Source organism: Puntigrus tetrazona, chromosome 15, assembly GCF_018831695.1.
Source record: "Puntigrus tetrazona isolate hp1 chromosome 15, ASM1883169v1, whole genome shotgun sequence".
Lineage (NCBI taxonomy): Eukaryota > Metazoa > Chordata > Actinopteri > Cypriniformes > Cyprinidae > Puntigrus > Puntigrus tetrazona.
Genome location: NC_056713.1, coordinates 21,752,927 through 21,770,983, shown reverse-complemented (window position 1 = coordinate 21,770,983; position 18,057 = coordinate 21,752,927). Strand labels below are relative to the sequence as shown.

General features: G+C 39.3%; 2 protein-coding genes across 6 annotated transcripts in view; both read left to right on the top strand.

Annotated features, from left to right (window-relative positions):
- Window positions 1-206: 206 nt before the first annotated feature.
- Window positions 207-5,666, top strand: LOC122358376 (ubiquitin carboxyl-terminal hydrolase 16-like). Its single transcript, XM_043258169.1, is given in 19 exon segments — window positions 207-366; window positions 625-702; window positions 779-963; window positions 1,071-1,171; window positions 1,260-1,375; window positions 1,505-1,728; window positions 1,812-1,907; window positions 1,998-2,128; window positions 2,513-2,600; window positions 2,736-2,817; window positions 2,944-3,089; window positions 3,166-3,339; window positions 3,657-3,864; window positions 3,867-4,115; window positions 4,118-4,282; window positions 4,461-4,552; window positions 4,624-4,710; window positions 4,786-4,933; window positions 5,032-5,666. Coding segments are annotated over 18 exon segments (2,475 nt in total). The 5' UTR covers window positions 207-366; window positions 625-641; the 3' UTR covers window positions 5,154-5,666.
- An 800-nt stretch (window positions 5,667-6,466) lies between these two features.
- Window positions 6,467-18,057, top strand: part of LOC122358926 (coiled-coil domain-containing protein 150-like) — a 13,196-nt gene continuing 1,605 nt past the window's right edge. For 2 of the 5 annotated variants that reach the window (XR_006252659.1, XM_043258910.1), the window contains exons 1-24: window positions 6,470-6,674; window positions 7,225-7,587; window positions 8,463-8,611; window positions 9,189-9,305; window positions 9,511-9,640; window positions 9,733-9,776; window positions 9,845-9,937; window positions 11,167-11,274; window positions 11,485-11,609; window positions 11,927-12,104; window positions 13,148-13,216; window positions 13,415-13,507; window positions 13,604-13,687; window positions 13,882-13,980; window positions 14,541-14,606; window positions 14,674-14,798; window positions 15,274-15,346; window positions 15,433-15,557; window positions 15,632-15,746; window positions 15,866-16,036; window positions 16,131-16,199; window positions 16,986-17,117; window positions 17,466-17,552; window positions 17,815-17,952. Coding sequence is in view for 3 of the 5 variants with exons in the window: in XM_043258910.1 (XP_043114845.1) it covers window positions 7,227-7,587; window positions 8,463-8,611; window positions 9,189-9,305; window positions 9,511-9,640; window positions 9,733-9,776; window positions 9,845-9,937; window positions 11,167-11,274; window positions 11,485-11,609; window positions 11,927-12,104; window positions 13,148-13,216; window positions 13,415-13,507; window positions 13,604-13,687; window positions 13,882-13,980; window positions 14,541-14,606; window positions 14,674-14,798; window positions 15,274-15,346; window positions 15,433-15,557; window positions 15,632-15,746; window positions 15,866-16,036; window positions 16,131-16,199; window positions 16,986-17,117; window positions 17,466-17,552; window positions 17,815-17,952 (2,751 nt within the window). In the remaining 2 variants the exon portion in view is untranslated. Of the gene's footprint in view, window positions 6,675-7,224; window positions 7,588-8,462; window positions 8,612-9,188; window positions 9,306-9,510; window positions 9,641-9,732; window positions 9,777-9,844; window positions 9,938-11,166; window positions 11,275-11,484; window positions 11,610-11,926; window positions 12,105-13,147; window positions 13,217-13,414; window positions 13,508-13,603; window positions 13,688-13,881; window positions 13,981-14,540; window positions 14,607-14,673; window positions 14,799-15,273; window positions 15,347-15,432; window positions 15,558-15,631; window positions 15,747-15,865; window positions 16,037-16,130; window positions 16,200-16,985; window positions 17,118-17,315; window positions 17,553-17,814; window positions 17,953-18,057 lie in introns of those variants that run through there. The other 3 variants (XR_006252660.1, XM_043258911.1, XM_043258912.1) reach the window with 3 other exon arrangements.

Here is an 18,057-nt window from a genome sequence, read left to right as displayed (position 1 = left end):
TTTTTTTCTCAAGAAGATAATCTCAAAAACTACACACGCGCACACCCATATATGCATAAAAAAAATATATATATATATATATATATATATATATATATATATATATATATATATATATATATATATATATATATATATTAGAGACAGAAAAGATAAGAGTCTAACTAAAGATATCGTTTAGTTAGACTCTTATTTTGAAATGAACTTCAGCAGTGTCGAGCGTCACCCGGAAATACTCTGAGCTGTTCGTGAACATGCTTTATACTGTTACATTTAGTTCAATTTCTGTCGCTACAAACTGTTAATTACTGGCGTTTTAATGGGTGAAATTCCCGTTACAGAGTTTTAAATGAAATCGGTGGCTTTGTAAGTATGCTTAAACTGTTTTTCCATGTTTTCATCTGGAAGCTGCTGCAGTTAATTTGTATTTTCAGTAGATTTACCTTCCAGTACACTTTTTTTTTATTAATCTTTTAATTGATACCACTTTATTACTTTTCTAAAAGGATTTTGTATCGGAGAGCAGTATATGACTGATAGTCATTTATTTGATATAATAAAATTATTATGTTGTACTATTATGACTGTATGTGCTCTTAATATGCATGTTTTAACCCCATTCAGCTTCTCTATAAACCAAAATGGGTAAAAAGAAGGGGAAAGACAGAAGTCCTCGAGCAGACAGCAGCGCCGAGGCAGCAGGTACGTGTTTGACAGCTGCTCTGAACAAATGAAATCCTGACCGTGATTTAATCACGATTCTCCTGCTGCCTTGCAAGGGTTTCCTGCACCCACATCCGTAAAGGAACAGAGCACAACCTACTGAAGAAAGTCAGCCTGAGTGAGCAGCGGAGCTCGTGTCAAGACTGTGAGCCGGACGAACCTGGCGAAAAACAGATCTCGGAGGATGAAGCCGACGGAGAAAGTCCAGCTGTGTGGATGTGCCTGAAATGCGGCCACAGAGTAAGTGATCAGCAGCGTTGTCGACCAATCGAGCTACAATCAGCTTAGGCTCACGATGCAAGCCGAGGTCATTTATTCCACATAAACCATGTTGTGATCCTCATCAGGGCTGTGGGAGATCGGAGAATCAGCATGCGATTAAACACTACAAGACGCCTCGATCTGAGCCGCACTGTTTGGTGCTCAGTCTGGACGTCTGGAGCGTCTGGTGAGTGACCCGCATCTCCTCTTCATCACTGAAATGAAGCAGGCTCTGTGTGTTCAGAGATCTTACCTTGCTCTCCGATGTGCTGCAGGTGTTACGTCTGTGACGATGAAGTTCAGTACTCCAGCACGGGGCAGCTGGCACAGCTGATCACAAACATACGAAAACAAGTGCTGTCGGATCCTGGCAAGAAGAGCTCCAACAAAAGTAGGCGTTTTAGAGTTTTTAGAGCCAGTTTTCTTGTGTAACACGTTATAGAAACGGAAACACCGCTAATCGAACCTGAAGTTTGTCTGTAGAGATTTGCAATTAAAAATGTGCATACGTGCCCTGCAGGAAGTACGAAAGAAGAGAGCTTGGAGACGAATCCCGGAGAGCCAATGCTGGATGAGGAGAAGGAGAACAAGGAGGAGAAGAAGAAGAAGAAGAAGAGCGGCTCAAAAGATGATGAAAGTCCAAAAACGCAGAAAGCAGCAGCGGCCGCAGGAAACGCCGGGGTCGTGAGCGTCAGGGGTCTCAGTAATCTGGGCAACACGTGTTTCTTCAACGCAGTCATGCAGGTACAGAGTCGTCGATTTAGCCACTTTACGCCGGAAACGGGAACACGGCAAACCCTGATGGTCTTGTCTTCTTTCTCTCTCAGAATTTATCACAGACGCGGTTTTTGCGAGAACTTCTGGACCAGATCGCAGACGAGAAGAGCTCCTTCACCGTCACGCCTGCGCCGTCGTCTGAGCTGGTGCTGATGCTGAGCCGCTTCACGCTCTTCTCTGGTTCTTTTTTGCGCGTAAAGCTTCCTCTAAAAAGAATGTCTTCATTGTGATTTCAGGCACCTCTTCAGATCCAGCTGGAAAGGCCCGGGTCTCTCACGCTGGCTATGTGTCAGTTACTGAACGAAGTCCAGGAGACCAAAAAAAATGTTGTGACCCCTAAAGATCTCTTCACACAAGTATGTAAAAAGTAAGTATCCCAGAAAAGTGTTCCCAGCTCAGACGCCTCATATAATAAGTATAATGTCCAGTAAAGATTTTATTGCATGTTTAGTGTTTGGTTTGACTCGGTTTTTACTTTTACAACAGATAAAATGACAGAAAATAATTTAAATAATGTAAAAGTCATCAGAAAAGCAATAGCATGATCAAAAGTTAAAGAGTAACCATTACAAAATATTACTACGTATTTGATTATTGATTCAATGATGCTGACAGTTTAGATTTGCATCACAGGAAAAACGTACATGTTAGAATATATTAAAATGGAAACGGTCATATAAAATCTCACAATATAGTTTTTGTGTGTACTGTATATTAAATTATTGCATTCTTTCTTATCTGTTTCTTTCAGAGCTCCACGTTTTAAGGGCTTTCAGCAGCAGGACAGTCAGGAGCTTCTGAGGTACCTTCTGGACGGCATGAGGGCAGAAGAAGTGAAGGTAAGAACCTCTAACAGGAGCGGATGAAACGTGCATCATCTCAGCAGCGGACTCATGTCTGCGTGTTTCCTGTCATTGGCATTTAAGACACTTTAGTCTGAGATTTTCTTTTCTTTATTTCCTGTATTTTTCTAGAGGGTCAATTCTGGAATTCTGGAGGCTTTGAAAAGCTCTGGAAAAAGCTTAGAAGCTGAGCAGATGAAGAAGGTTATTAAAGGTACAAGTCGTTGTCGGATTACCAGATTATCAATTTATGTGTTTCAATGTAATGCTTAAAGCGTGGTTATGAAATGAGTGAAAGGAAATCTTTAACTTGGACTTTCTCTTGCATCGTTTCCACCAGAGTATGAGAAAAACGGTGCGCCCAAGAACTTTGTGGACCGAGTGTTTGGTGGAGAGATGAGCAGCACGGTGATGTGTAAAGAGTGCAGAACTGTGTCTCTGGTGACAGAGATGTTTCTGGACCTTTCTCTTCCTGTAGCCGACGAGGTGAGCTTCACAGAGCTGCTTTATCCCTCACGTGAATGTTCTGGGAAAGTGAACTGATTTTGAGCGTTTCCTCCAGGCCTACAGGAAGAAGAACCAGAAGAAAGCCACCCAGTATCGCAGCAGCGTCGGTGAAGATGGAGACGCAGAAAACGCAACGTCTTTGGCCAATGGGAATGAAGACATGCCTACAGGAACTGGAAGCAAGTACCAGCAGAAGAAAGCAAAGAAACAGGCCAAGAAACAAGCCAAGGTAAAGACACACACACACAAACACACACACACACACTAGTTAAGATGATAAATAAAGTGGGAACGATAATGTTTTTGCAAATGTATTATAATTGCTGGTGCTCGTATAGACACACATTTAAATTAAAATGTAAATTCAATTAAAATAAAATATTGCCTTTATGTAAAAATGGCAAAAAAGGCCATTTATTAGTAATTGCTTTGGCTGATTAATGCACATTTTAATTTCCATTGTTCTTAGTTACTATAGTAACTATAATGTAGAATACTACATTGTGTGAGACATATTTTTTTATGTGTGTGTGTATGTGTCCATAGACTCAGAAACGTCAGCAGAAACTGGGCAGTAAAGTCACTTTGGACGCTCTGACCAATCAGAGCACGGCTAGCAGCGCTGATCTGCCGGAGGCCTCCAATCAAAGCCTATCAATAAACGGCAGCGTTGATGCAGAAGCAGACGAAAACAGCCAAGAGAATACGAGCCCTGAGAAACCTGCAAGCTCTCAAAACGAGGCTGAAGATGAGGAATCGAGCAAGAACCCGCTACTTCTGTCAACAACCGCTTCAACGCCTTATCTGAAGACCAGGCCTCTGAAGACGTGTCTGTGGATGGAGAAAAACCACAAGATGTGAACGCCGTCGAGGAAGATGAGGGCGCCGAAGAGGATCGGATAACAGAAGAACTGAATACTCTGTCGCTAAAAACAGAAAGTGAGATGGAGAATGGAGATGAGGCCCCAGAAGATGTGAAGGAATACACAGTAGTGAACCAGGACCCGAGCTTGCTTTTAAATCGCTGGCCAGCAGGACCGCACCAGAGAAGCAGGAGTGTTCAGTGGAGTCCTGTCTCTATCAGTTCACTGAGGTGGAACATCTCACAGAGAACAACAGACTGATGTGTGTCACCTGCACTAAACGCCTTTCTGGAGAGAACGCCTCAGACGGTACTGTGCTCAACTTTCACTGTGTCTGCAGCTGTTTGATCTCACTCTCGTTTCCGTTTTTTTGATCTCCGGTTATGAGCTGTTTTTTTTAGTAACTCAACACAACTCTTCAGAAGCCTCGTTGTAAACCTCATTAGTGAAAACGAAGCTCCTAAACCCTCTTTGTTGTTGTCGCCAGGTAAGAAATCTGTTTACAGAGATGCTCTGAAGCAGATGCTGATCTCCGATCCTCCAGCGGTGCTCACGCTCCACCTGAAGAGATTCCAGCAGGTAAAACCTCTCGTTCGTCCAAAAATAACACGCTCCGAGACCCTTTTACTATCTCGCTTCTATCCCCGTAGGTTGGATACAGTATTTGTAAGGTGAACAGACACGTGCAGTTCCCTCAGGTCCTGGATCTCGCTCCGTTCTGCTCTTTGAACTGTAAGGTGAGCGTCGGTTTCTCAAAACTCGACTTCAAAACTCTCCGATCGGCGGCGCATCGAGCTCTTTTTGTGTTTCAGGGCGTGAAGGAGGGCGAGATGCGAGCGCTGTATAGCCTTTATGGGATAGTCGAACACAGCGGCACCATGCGCTCTGGGCATTACACGGCCTACGTCAAATCACGAGCCGCCACGCGCAGCCACGTAGAAAATGGACTCGATGCTGCTTGTGAGTGTTTTAATGACCTTTCATGTCAACGTGCATTAATGCAAATTGCATTTAGTCGAAAATAAAGTAACCTTTCGGTTACCGTCGTCTTGCATCAGGTCACGCTGAGGCCGGTAAAGGATCGTGGTTTCACGTCAGCGACGGCAGCGTCCATCCGGTTACAGAGGCCAAAGTGCAGGGTTCCCAAGCCTACCTCCTGTTCTACGAGAAGATCTCATAACTCACGCCAGGAACGATCTTTGATGCGAAGGGCTGCTGGTGTTTTTCGTCCGACTCGTTTGCTGCTGCTGCTGCTGGGAAACCCTGCTAAAACACACTGCAAACGAATTGAAAACTTGAATCAAAGCATCGTCTTTTTCCTTTTTTCTGTGATCAGCTGCTGTTCAGGGCAAGGTTTTAATTCATCCAGACCAGATGCAGAACTAACTTGATCCATTTTTAATTGAGTTAATAATTTCCAGTGATTATTTAAAAGCAATTCAATATTTCTTTTCTTATCTTTAGGCCGTGGTGGAACAATTTGATGAGACTTTGGTGTGGTTGTTTGCCTCATACAGCGTACTTAAGTATCTGCTGCCAAGACTGATAGTCATTTTGCATGAATCTAATGAAGAAAAGTCATATTCCATCCCAACATTAATATATATAATTCATTTTCATTGTTATAAAGAAGTCTTATTTTTATTTATGTTTAGTAAATAATCATGGACACATTTTTAAATAGTACTATTTAGAAATGCGACAATCTAAATCAATAAATAACAATTTTTGTTTTATTTTGGGGTGTAATGTGACATTTCTTTAACGAGATTCTTCCTTTTACTTGTAAAACTAAATTGAAATATATATTGGTACAATTTTATAATGCAATAAATACCTTACTGTCCTCTGTATAATGGCAAATGTTTTGTTTTCTAACGTACTAGGGCTTAAAATACAAATAAATAAAATTGACAGTTTTCACCTCTGAAAAGCGTCTGGGCGTGTCTTGTCAAAACAATGATTTGCGCTTACATGGAAACAAAAAATTATTGGGCGGCTCAATTTGTAACAATAATAGCTGCGCATTATTAAATGCTTCCTCGCGGGGGCGCTCGACGGATCAACGATCTCAGTACTCCATGTAGCTGAGCTCATAGACGAGTTTGATCTATGATTTCTCATAATTTTGTGCTTTATTTTTACATTTTAGATTTGAATTATTTATTAGTTACATGCCGTTTTGGCTCTAATGTCAGCACTTTGTTAATTAATACAATTAATTCTAATAATAAAAAACGACACAAATCCCACGTTAACTGAGCGTTAGGCAATAGTATGAACATACATTTACACCAGAATAATGAATTTGAGAAACGTTTCTAAAATAAAAACAAATAAATAAAAACACCTACAAATGTAACTTTTAATTTGTATAGTCGCACGCTTGACCAATCAGATAGAACTTCCGGGCCACTACTCCCCGCTTCCTCAATGTTTTCCTCCAAAGCATTTTTCCTCTCTAGTTTCGTTTTCTTTCGCTGTGGCGGGAGTTTAGAACAGGGCACGAGAGGGAACGGTCTCCACGGTAACCGTGTAAGCCGGAAGTGCTGGGCTCGCTTGTGCGAGCAACAACAGCAGATAAACGCAAATTAAATCTACGCTGCATTCAGTTTATACAAATAAAGAATGTATGTGACGTCTCGGAGTGTTACGGAAATGCAGGTGTTTTGTTAATGAGATTCCCCGACGTCAAGTTCCGGTGAGGTTTTGCTCGTTGCACTGATTTAAATTTCTGTTAATACCATTATATTTTTAAAGAGCTTTTACCTGACCAAACATTAAATAACTATTTCGATATAATTAAGATCAAACAGTACTTGGTTTTGTTTATCTATCTATCTATCTATCTATCTATCTATCTATCTGTCTGTCTGTCTGTCTATCTATCTATCTCTATGTCTATCTATCTATCTATCTATCTATCTATCTATCTATCTATCTATCTATCTCTATGTCTATCTATCTGTCTATCTATCTATCTATCTATCTATCTATCTATCTATCTATCTATCTATCTGTCTGTCTGTCTGTCTTTCTGTCTATCTATCTATCTATCTACCTATCTATCTATCTACCCTTTTGTATGTAGGTCTATCTATCTATCTATCTGTCTGTCTGTCTGTCTGTCTGTCTGTCTGTCTGTCTCTCTCTCTCTCTCTCTCTCTCTCTCTCTCTCTCTCTCTCTCTCTCTCTCTCTCTCTCTCTATCTATATCATCCATCTATCTGTGTGTCTGTGTGTTTGTCTCAGTAATGTCCAGGTCAGTGATCGGTCCCCTGAGTGTAGGGGCCACCGCTCCGGAGTCTGTCTCCGTCTTGCAGCGGCGTCTTCAGACGGCGGAGCAGCAGACGGAGGAGTTAGTGAGGAGTCTGGTCTCTTTAGGAGCGTCTCCGGATCAGCTGCTGGTGAACTCTTCCGGTCGGAGCTCCTCTAAGCGTCCCGTCAGTCCTCTGAACATCCACCGGGCCCTGAGTGCCGCGGGAGAGGGTTTGCTCTGGAGACAGTGTGAAACGCTGGTCGCACGTGTGTGCAGATTAGAAAGTGTGTTGCACGCTCTGAAACTCACCGCCTTCCGTCTGGAGACAGACAGACAGATCAATCCATCACACTCGGGTCAGTTTACAGTGGGACATGTGAATCTAAATGTGAATTAGGCATCACAGAAGTATGAGATATATATATATATATATATATATATATATATATATATGTGTGTGTGTGTATATATATATATATATATATATATGTATATATGTATGTTTAATAATGAAATGTTTTTAAATTTGACTTTAGAAGAGCATTAGATAACAATATAGGAAAATGTAAAAGAGCCATAGAAAGCACATTAAATGTAGGGAAAGTGTTTACTTTTAAGGTTTCAAATACATTTTTGGAGAATAAAATAATGTTGCACATTAGCATTAGCATTTGATTGTGTTTAAATTAGTAAAAAAACTGACAAATGGGCAAAACTGCTCAGAGTGCAGGTATAGTGGCAAAATTAATTACAACTAATTAGTATTTGGGGTGAAAGTAGTTTGTCTTTTAATGTGTCATAAATAGATTTATGTTGTAAATATCCATGTCAAGACTGTTACGCTGAATTACATTTTAGTATGTAAATTGAGTTAATCAGGGTGAACTTTGATAACTTTTTAATGCTTTGGGAGGAAAACAACAATTTAAAGCTGTATTACGCAGACTGTTTTTCGTTTTTGATCACAAAAATTATATATATATATATATATATATATATATATATATATATATATATATATATATATATATATATATATATATATATATATATATATATATATATATTTAGCATAGTCAGAGTATAGCTTATAATTAACTGTATATAAAACCAAGTCTATGCAAGCAAGCATGTGTGTCTAAGAGAGTTTTATACTAATTTGTCAGCGTGCCTGTGTAGGAGCAGTTTCCAGCCCTGCAGGAGCTGTGTTTGTAATTTCCTCTGTGTGTAGAGCATCTGCAGGAGCGATTAACTGCACTGCAGGAGCAGCACGAGGAGGAGCAGCGCTCTGCGCGGCGGGGAGTGCTGCGGCTACAGGATGAGCTCCAGCGGGCCCGTGAGCAGAGACGGGACGAGCTGGAGAACACCACCTCTGCTAAAGTAAAACAGCTCACGGGCTCATATTAATTAAGAAACCGTATAAAGAGTTTGTGCTATTAAAGGAACTGCAAAAAGTCATCTTTAACCTTTTTATATTGATATATATTGATATTATTTTTATATATATTATATATTTATAATTGTCAATTTTATTCATCAATTTTTAAGTGTGTTAGTATTATGTATATATAATAAATGTAAAATATAAATAAACTATAATGAACTATAATACCAATAGCATATACATATATATATATATATATATATATATATATATATATATATATATATATATATGCGCTATTATATATGCTTTTTAGTTGCTACTTAATTATTATTTAGTATATAAATGTTTAGTTTTGAATTAATTTATATTATATTTTTTTACATTTGTTTTTAATTATTTTATTATGAAATGAAATGAAATTATTAAATTATATTATTATTATTATTATTAAATTTTGAATTTTAATTTTTACTTCTATTTGAGTTAGTAATTGTAGAACTACAAGGTTTCTTTTTCACCTAATCTGACTAATTTCTGCTGATGGTTCTTAACCTCTGAATCCGTTTGCAGATGAAGGAGCAGATGGCTCTGGAGACCACAGCAATCTTGGAGGCTGAGCAATCCCACAATGCACTGCTGCTCAGAGTGCAGGAGATGGAGAGAGTGGTGGGGAGGGAGAGAAGACAGGTAAACTGAATAAAAGACTAGCGGAGGTTCGCATTGCCTCGTTTATCGCGATCTGATTGATGAATGTACTCGACGATCTCGAATCACTTGTCTTGTTGAGAGACCGCTTCTAAATGATCCACCCGATGGACAATAAAAGGGGCCAAAAACAAATCAAGACATTTGTGAAATGCCTAATTGAAGCTTTATGCTCGCTGTTTTGCAGGTGGAGGTTCTTCAAGCAGACTGTCACACCTTGCGTACTGATGGACAGGCAAACAGGGCGGAGCTAAAGAAGAGGGAGGAGCAAATTCTGGACCTGGAAAGAGAGTGTCGGGAGCTTCGGGACCAATCGGGTCAGAGACGTTATGAATTATGGGACATTTTCAACTGCTTGTTTTACAGTATGTCTGTTGGTTGTGAAACTAAAGTGTTTCTGTCCTCTCAGGAGTGAAAGAGACTCTGATATCACAGCTGACCAAAGAGATCAAGGTACGAGAGCGTGCGTGAGGACACTGGCAGCGGTGGAGACACGTCTTAAGACGTCTGTGTGTGTTTAGGGTGTGAAGACGGCTCTGCAGAAACAGCAGCAGGAGAACAGCAGACTCCTCAGAGATGGACGAGACCTGAGAGCAGCTGCAGATCAAGTCCAGGTACACACACCCATAGCTGGAATGGATCTTATAATGTACATACTGTATTTCTAATTAACCCCCTTACAGAAAACGTGTATGTTTTATAAGCTTGTTTCCACACGGGGACCAAGAAAAATATCTCCACAAGGACAAGGATTTCAGATATTGCCATCTGTGTGATTGCCATCTGACATTTTATCCCCATAACATAGACCACACACACACACACACACACACACACACACTCCTGATCTGTATGCCATTATATAATTATGTTAGCTCAACAAAGCCAACATACCGCTATCAGAAAAATTTTGATTAGAGAAAGGGTTCCCAGTTGTGTTTTGTCACATCTCTGTTTGAAAGCAGGGCTTTCCCCCCTTGATCTGATTATCTTGTAAATATCATATTATTTATTATTATACCAAAGGGGACAAGGGGAAAGAGTGGGCTGCAATAGAGAGAATTAAATTGTACCTATTGAATAATTTATGTGAAAGAAAAAAAAAATTGTTTTATGACAAATAATGAAACATATTTGTTGACAAATATAAAAGAAAACTAATCAAACACGTTCTTTCTGTTTGTACTGTTTTGAATAAAAAAAAACAACAACATTTCATTTCACAGAAGATAAACTTTTTTTCAGCATAGTTTTTGCTTTCTGTGTGCAAAAATATTTTCATTATTTATTGTAAATTATAATTAAAAAAGAGAACTATTTGGGTAGCACTTACGTTTAAAAAGTCTATGAAAAATCATAAAATCTTGCCAGTTTTATTTAGAGCTATTCTGTTTTACTGACAAAAACAGCGCAATTATGTTGACTGTTATAACACAATTATGTCATCTTTCTGTTATTTATATTTTATATTTATGTTATTATTTAAGTTTTTCAAAAAGGCTTTACAATTTGCAATTTAATAAATAAAAACTGCAATATTAAAAGAATAACTCCATTGAAACAGAAATGGTGAAAATCCAAATCTGTGAAACTCAAAAAGTGACGAAAGGAAGGTAAAGCTCCAAAAAGCATATAAAAGTACAGTAATGTACATCGTATACTTTCTGAAGAAATGTAAATAATGTGTGAAAAACATATGAAATTTGGGCGTTATTCTTCTGGCTCATATGCAATCCGTTCATCCGTCCGGTTTTGTTAAGCGGTAGCATGATAAACTTTTTTTCTGATGTGTTTCTACATGTTATGAATGAAGGCTATTATAAAACCTCTTTCTTTGTCTCAGGTGTTGAATGGAAAGTTAGAGGTTCAGTGTTCAGAGCTGAGCGCCGCACTTCATTCATTAACACTGGAAAACACTCGACTGCAGACAGAGCAACGCTGCAAAATTAAGGTTTCACTTTTAACATCATTTGTACTTCAGAACGTGCAATAAAAGACAAAATAAAAATAACAGTAAAAGTTCAATTAGCACCAATTAAACAAGCGAAAATACGGCGGAAAATACGACTAAATACGCCAGCAATAGCAAAACTGAACAGAAGTAGTTTTGGTAGAGACGTTGTTGTTCTCACACGCTGCTGGGATTGTGTTGTTTGTTCAGGCGGAGCGAGATCTCGTGTCTAAACACCTTCAGGAGCAGGATCTGCTTTTAGACACAGCCAGAAGGAACATCCAGGCTGAACTACAGGGCACGATATCAGAGAAGCTCGCCCTGCAGGAAGAACTGTGAGACACACGCACTAAATCACTTCTAGAAATCGTTCACAGCTGGCGGATCGCGACCCACAGCGGGAAAAAGACAAACGCTTCCTGTGTCTTTTTTCGCTAAACGCCAAAACCTCGCATCCGAGCCGACGCTACCGTATTCATCTCACTTGTAGATTGTTAGATTTAGGTAGACGGCAGCATGTTGTTGTGCGATTCCTGAAAGCCAAGCGAAAAAAGAAAATACGTGTAAAATCGCAGTTCTGACATAATGCGCCGCGAACGAGGTCAGGATTGTAGCGCTTTGCGATCGTCAGCTCTTTTGTTTTCTCTCAAAGGGAGACGCTGAAGGCGGATCACGCCAAACTGCAGCAGAGTTCCGCCGTCGCCCTGGAGACAGCTGTCGATCATCAGCAGATGCTGGAGCGCACCATCGAGAGGCTCCGGGGGGAGATCAGCTGTGCTGCGAAAGATGGAGAGACCCTGAGAGAAGAGGGAGAGCGGAGGAAGAGAGAGGTCAGTTGAAAGTAATTTCATAAGTTAAAAGAAAAGGGAGAGCTCTTGTTAAATATATATAAATGAAACCAATAGTTCTGGCACTAAATTCTGTCTGGTTGAACTACATTTTAATTGTTTGGTTTGTTGATGTTTTTAGTAGTAGATTCATATTATATTATATACTGATGTACCAATTATATATGATACACACACACACATATATATATATATATATATATATATATATACACACATATATATATATATATATATATATATATATATATATATATATATATATATTATATTGTTATTACTGACATGATTACTTTAATAAGAATAAATTATTGTGTTTAATAAAATAATAGTATAATAATAATAATTGCAGCAACAATAACAAATGGTAATAATATTAAAAATAATAATACTAAAAATACTATATTTCATTAGGCATAAATATGTTATCAATATACATATACATATTATGCAGTGTTATTGAAATTTGATAATACAGTTATAGTATTTCAATTAAGTAATAGTAATGATACAATATTTAATTTTATCACTTTGCATTATGATAATTATATATATAGAACTGTCTTTTGTTATTTTTATTAATACCATTTATATATGCCTTTAAAGCCAAGCAATACAACAAGAAATGGTTACCATTGAAATTCTTGTCACAATATGCTAATATACTAATCTCTTAAAGGAATAGTTCACCCAAAAATTAACATTTTGTCATCATTTAATCACCCTCATGTCATTCCAAACCTGTTTTTGTTACGCTGAACAAAAATTAAGATATTTTAAGAATTTTGAAGAATTGTTGACCTCCATATTAGGGAAGAAAATACTGTGGAAGTCAATGGGAACCATCAGCTGTTCGATTACCGGCATTCTTTAAAATAATTTTAAAGTTTAACATAAGAAAGAAACAGATACAGGTTTGGAACGACATGAGGGTGAGTAAATGGTGACAAAATATTTTCACATTTCTGGAAAAAACAATCATTGTGACCCATTGCTTTAATGAAGTCTTGATTTCCAAATCTCAGATGAACTCTGCAGTCGTTTCACTGGAAAAGCAGAAAAACATTCTGGAAACGCAGCTGTCAGAGATCAAGGTACTGCACTGCTGACCATATGTGAGGTCACTTCCAGTCTTTCTCTAATGCATTCAGGAGATCAGAATTTTTTACTGAATTTAATTTCTTCTCTTGCATTAGCTGGCTGTAAAGTGGAGCTCATTTCACCAGCTATACAGACTCGACTCCACTACAGCGATTACCATAAACATCCTTTTTCATCCCTGTGATTGACAGGTGGAGTTGACCATGGTGAACTCAGCACTGCAGAAACAGAAGGAGGAGAACAAGGATCTGATGGAGAGCCTGGTAGCCTTGGAGTATCAGCAGGTTTGAGATCAAAAGATCAGAGTCAGATGCTCGTCAAAGGAAAATGTTCTTGTAAGTCTCTCTCTCTCTCTCTCTCTCTCTCTCTCTCACTCTCAGGTAACTCATCGTCAGGTAGAACAGATGCTCTGGGACTTGACAGACAACAAAAACAAACTGGCCTACGAGAAGGGCAAGTTGCAGGTCTGTTTCACACAGACACACACATTTTCTGTGTGTATGGACTTGTACACGTATTGCACAGCGTGACATAAACTTATGCTTGAATAACCGTATAACGCACACACATGTTTTCATGTCTGAAACATACCAGGCTTTAAATAAACTGACTCTCTCTGTGTGTGTGTGTGTGTGTGTGTGTGTGTGTGTTTACTCAGGCACGAGTGCAGCAGATGGCAGCTGACCTGAAGACATTAAAAGCAGAATGTACTCAACACTGTCAGAGCAACACTGCACTGCAGAAAACTTACACACAGGTAAACACACACACACACACACCTTTCTGTGCTGCTCAGGTGAGTGAAACTAAACTGCATGAATGCAGAAAAGCAACCGAGCTGGTAAAAATTCTGACTGTTTATAGATTAAAGGGCTCATATCAGATTTACAGACATCTTTTGAGGTCCAATAGTTGCATTTCCTCCTCCGTCCAGAAAAGTTATATTATTAATAAACTGAATTGGTAATATACTAAGCAACAAAAATGCTTTATTTGTACATCACATGGTTTCTGTAGTGCTGAGCCAGTATTACAGCTCTGGCTGATACCTGACAAATTAAAACGAAAACTCTAACTCTTGTTTTATTCTTTTTAAATAGTTATTGAATTATGGAGCATTAAAAACTGTGCAGGAGCAGCAAAGCATCGCTGGGCGTGGGTTGCGAACATGGTGACATAAAACCAAATAATGGTTGTTTTTCGGAACGAAACTTTAAGGACTTTAAGAATAAATATGAAATAATAAATAATGCATGATATGACCCCTTCAACAAGTCAGCTGCTGAATATTTAACACTTTTTCTGGATCGTTCTCAGGCGCAGAGAGAAAATCAGACACTGAAAGAGCAGCTCTGCGCGCTACAGCAACGGCACGGAGACGCGGTGAGGAATTCAAAGAAAGACATTTGCAACCTATGAACTGAATTAACAAAAGTTTTGTGCACGACAGAATGAAGCCGCGCGGGCACTGGAGAATGTCCTGGCGTCTCACGCACGTCTGCAGCAGAACGCACAAACGCTGCATGCGGAGCTGAGAGAAAGAGAGCAGGAGCTGCACGCACTCAGGAGAGAGAGGTGTGTGTGTGTGTGTGTGTGTGTGTGAGACATCTGATTAAAAAAAGACTTGGTCATTGGCATGGATGTAGCGTTACACAAACTTTTTCCGTTCCTCATCACATTGAAGAAGTGCTATATTCACAGTCAGCCATGGGAAAAGGAATAATTTAGCCCAAAATGTTACTTTGCTGAATATTTACCCGAGTGCATCAATATGCAGTTCTATCATAAGATTTGGAGAAATTTAGCATTACATCACTTGCTCTGCAGCGAATGGGTGCCGTCAGATTGAGAGCTGATAAAAGCCTCATAATAATCCACACCGGTCCAGTTCGTCAGTTAATGAATATCTTGTGAAGCTAAAAGCTGTTTGCAGGAAATGATTCCATTATTTAAGCCGTTTAGACACTCCATTGTATGCGCATTACTTTAAACATGGTCTTTAAGTCAGTGATTGTTTGCAGTAATCTGAATTATGTCGTGTGTTTCTCAGACTGCAGGCTGTAAAAGAGATTCAGAGGCTTGAAGGTGAAATAGAGAATCAAAACAAAAGAAACACCGAAAAAGTAAAAAGCGCACAAACACACCGATGACCGAATTACAAGAGACGATATCAAGGTGTTTAACTGTTTACACGCTCGCATTTCTGAAGGTTGAATCTTTGCAAAAAGCGCTGGATGAAGCTCAACTGGACAACGGCAAACATGCCCGGAGTTTAGAGCAGGCCTTGCAGGAAAACCACACCACACGGGACAAACTAAACACCCTCGGCGAGAGGTGGGGGATGTGACTTCATGGATTTTGTCCTCCGTGTTTTCTTGAGTTTACGTTATACGTGGCTGCATCCGTAGGGAGGCGGAGCTTAAAGAGGCGAGGGCAGAGATTCGGCGATTGACAGAACGTCTAGATGCGCACAAGAAACTGCTCAAAAGGGAAAAAGACTCTGGGAGAAAGTCAGCTCAGAGGGTAATGTATAATTTTGTAAATTAGTTGTGTCTGGCGAGGTAGATTTTAATGCACAGGATTTGCTCTGCTTTTTAAATGCTTTTAAATTTGATTCAGTTCTACTCATGTTTTCTGTATAGCTGAAGAAGGCGCTAAATGACGCATCGGCAAAGTCGGGTGAGCTCTCACGGGCCAATCGGGAGCTTCGGGAAACGGTGTCTGAGCTGGAGATGCTTGTATCTCATCAGAAGTCTCAACTGAATCAGTATCTGAGCAACAGAACAGCACCGAATCACTCTCTAAGAATCCAGGTGCGCCTGTGCTGGGTACAGGATCTCTCACTGTGATAATAACATGCCAGAAAACACAAACTGAGTTTTTACGTCGTCTTTGCCTTCCCAACAGGATTTGGAAGCAGAAATTAAAAGTCTGGAAGAAGCAAAGGATGAATATAAGAGGAAGAGTTGTGAACAGGTACACGTTCAGACCTGTTCATATAAAACAAGTAAAAATTATGATCAAAAACTGCTATTATTATTAAGCCAATTAAGATGTATGTATTGTGTTTTATACATGACTTTCTGAAACATCTACATCATTTATGTAATACTGTCCCAAAAAACATTTCTATGGGATCTACTGGATCTCGTCTTGTGCCCCCTTGTGGATTATCAAGCAAATAAATGATTTTTGATGATATTTAGGCAAATAAAAGTTTTTTTTCAATATCGTTTCTAAATGTTCGCCTCTAAGCTTGTTAATGTTTGTTATTTATACTTTTAGTCAGTTTAATATTTAATATTTGATACAAAAAATAAACGTTGAATGAGGTAAATTGTAATACTTTTACATAATGCTTTATGTAATGCATAATACTTTTAATAGTGTATTATGTTGAGCAGAATAAATTAAATTTTAAGTGGTAAATTAAATTATTTTAAGTTGAAATTAACTTCCAATATGTTTTTGTTGTATTTATGCTATTATTCATAATTATTATTATTATACATATTCCTTTGCACAAAAAGTACATGTATTATGTGTAATAACAGGAACATTATTTATCAAACCTGATACCATAATTGTGTTTTAAGCAGAGAATTAGTACATAAGCACTGCTTTAACACCCTTTAAAACACCGCTGATAAAAACATTAGAGCTAAAAACCAAAGGAAAAAACGATACTTTCTGGACTGCAGTGAACGTCCTGATTGATCCCTGCTAAAGATGATATCTCAGAGTGTGCTACGTGTGTTTCAGTCTCAGTCTGTGCTGCAGCTGCGTTCAGGGATGCTTTCCCTCCAGTCTGAGCTGCAGTGTCTGTCCTCCACTCAGCAGGGGGAGCTACAGGCCGAGAGAGATCTCAACCGCACGCTACAGGAGAGATGTCAGGTCAGCCCTCTCTTGTTCACCGTAAATCCGTGGCTCTGTCCCAATTGTTGCCCTCGGGCATATGGTCCGTGTGCAATGACACGAGGAGCCATAACTACCCATCATGTCCATTTTTTTCCTTCTTTCATCTCTTTCTCAGTTTTTTTACTTTGCGATTCTCTCTCTACATCTCTTTTTTCCTTCCTCTGCTGCTTGCAGTATCAGCAAGCTACAGTTCCCTTCATCTTCCTGTCTGTTACGCCCTCCGGGGCATCAATACTGCAAGACCAACAAAGTGCTGGAGAATTGCCATTATGTAAATGAATAATCAGAGGTTTCGCGCTGAATGCCGCTGTTGTTTGCGCGCAGCACCTGGAAGAGAGTCTGAAACGGCTCCGGGACGAGAGGGACGAGGCAGAAGTGAGGCTCAGGGAAGTTTGTTTGGAGTCACGGCAGGTAAACAAACCCCAACGACATCCGTTGAGTAAACTACCCCTTTAAACTGAATGTGAGCGCTGTTGTGTTTCCAGCATGGTCGCGTTCCAGCATTGTGAAATTGATGCTGGAAACCGTGTCAGATTTTAGGTTGCCGCCTCCTTCTCTGATCGCAGCCAGTGTTGAAATCATGCAAGCTCTCCAGAGGATGGAAATTCTTTTGCCTCTCATTTTCGCCTTTGATTTGACTCTTTCGTTTCCGTCCTGCTTCTCTGTTCCTCAGATCACAGAGAACATGGATGAGGACCACAGAGGGCTGTGCTCTAAATCTGAGAGCTTTAATGGCCAGACAGAGCCACAGAAACTCACAGAGAGCTTGCGCGGGACGGGAAAAGACGTCACACGGTTCTCTCCCGCTCAGGTAGCAAAAAAGCGTGCCCATTCTTTTCATTAAATTATTTTATACTGTATTTGGTTGAGATCTATTATAAAAAGCTAAATTGTTTTGTGAGAAATAAAATTTTTA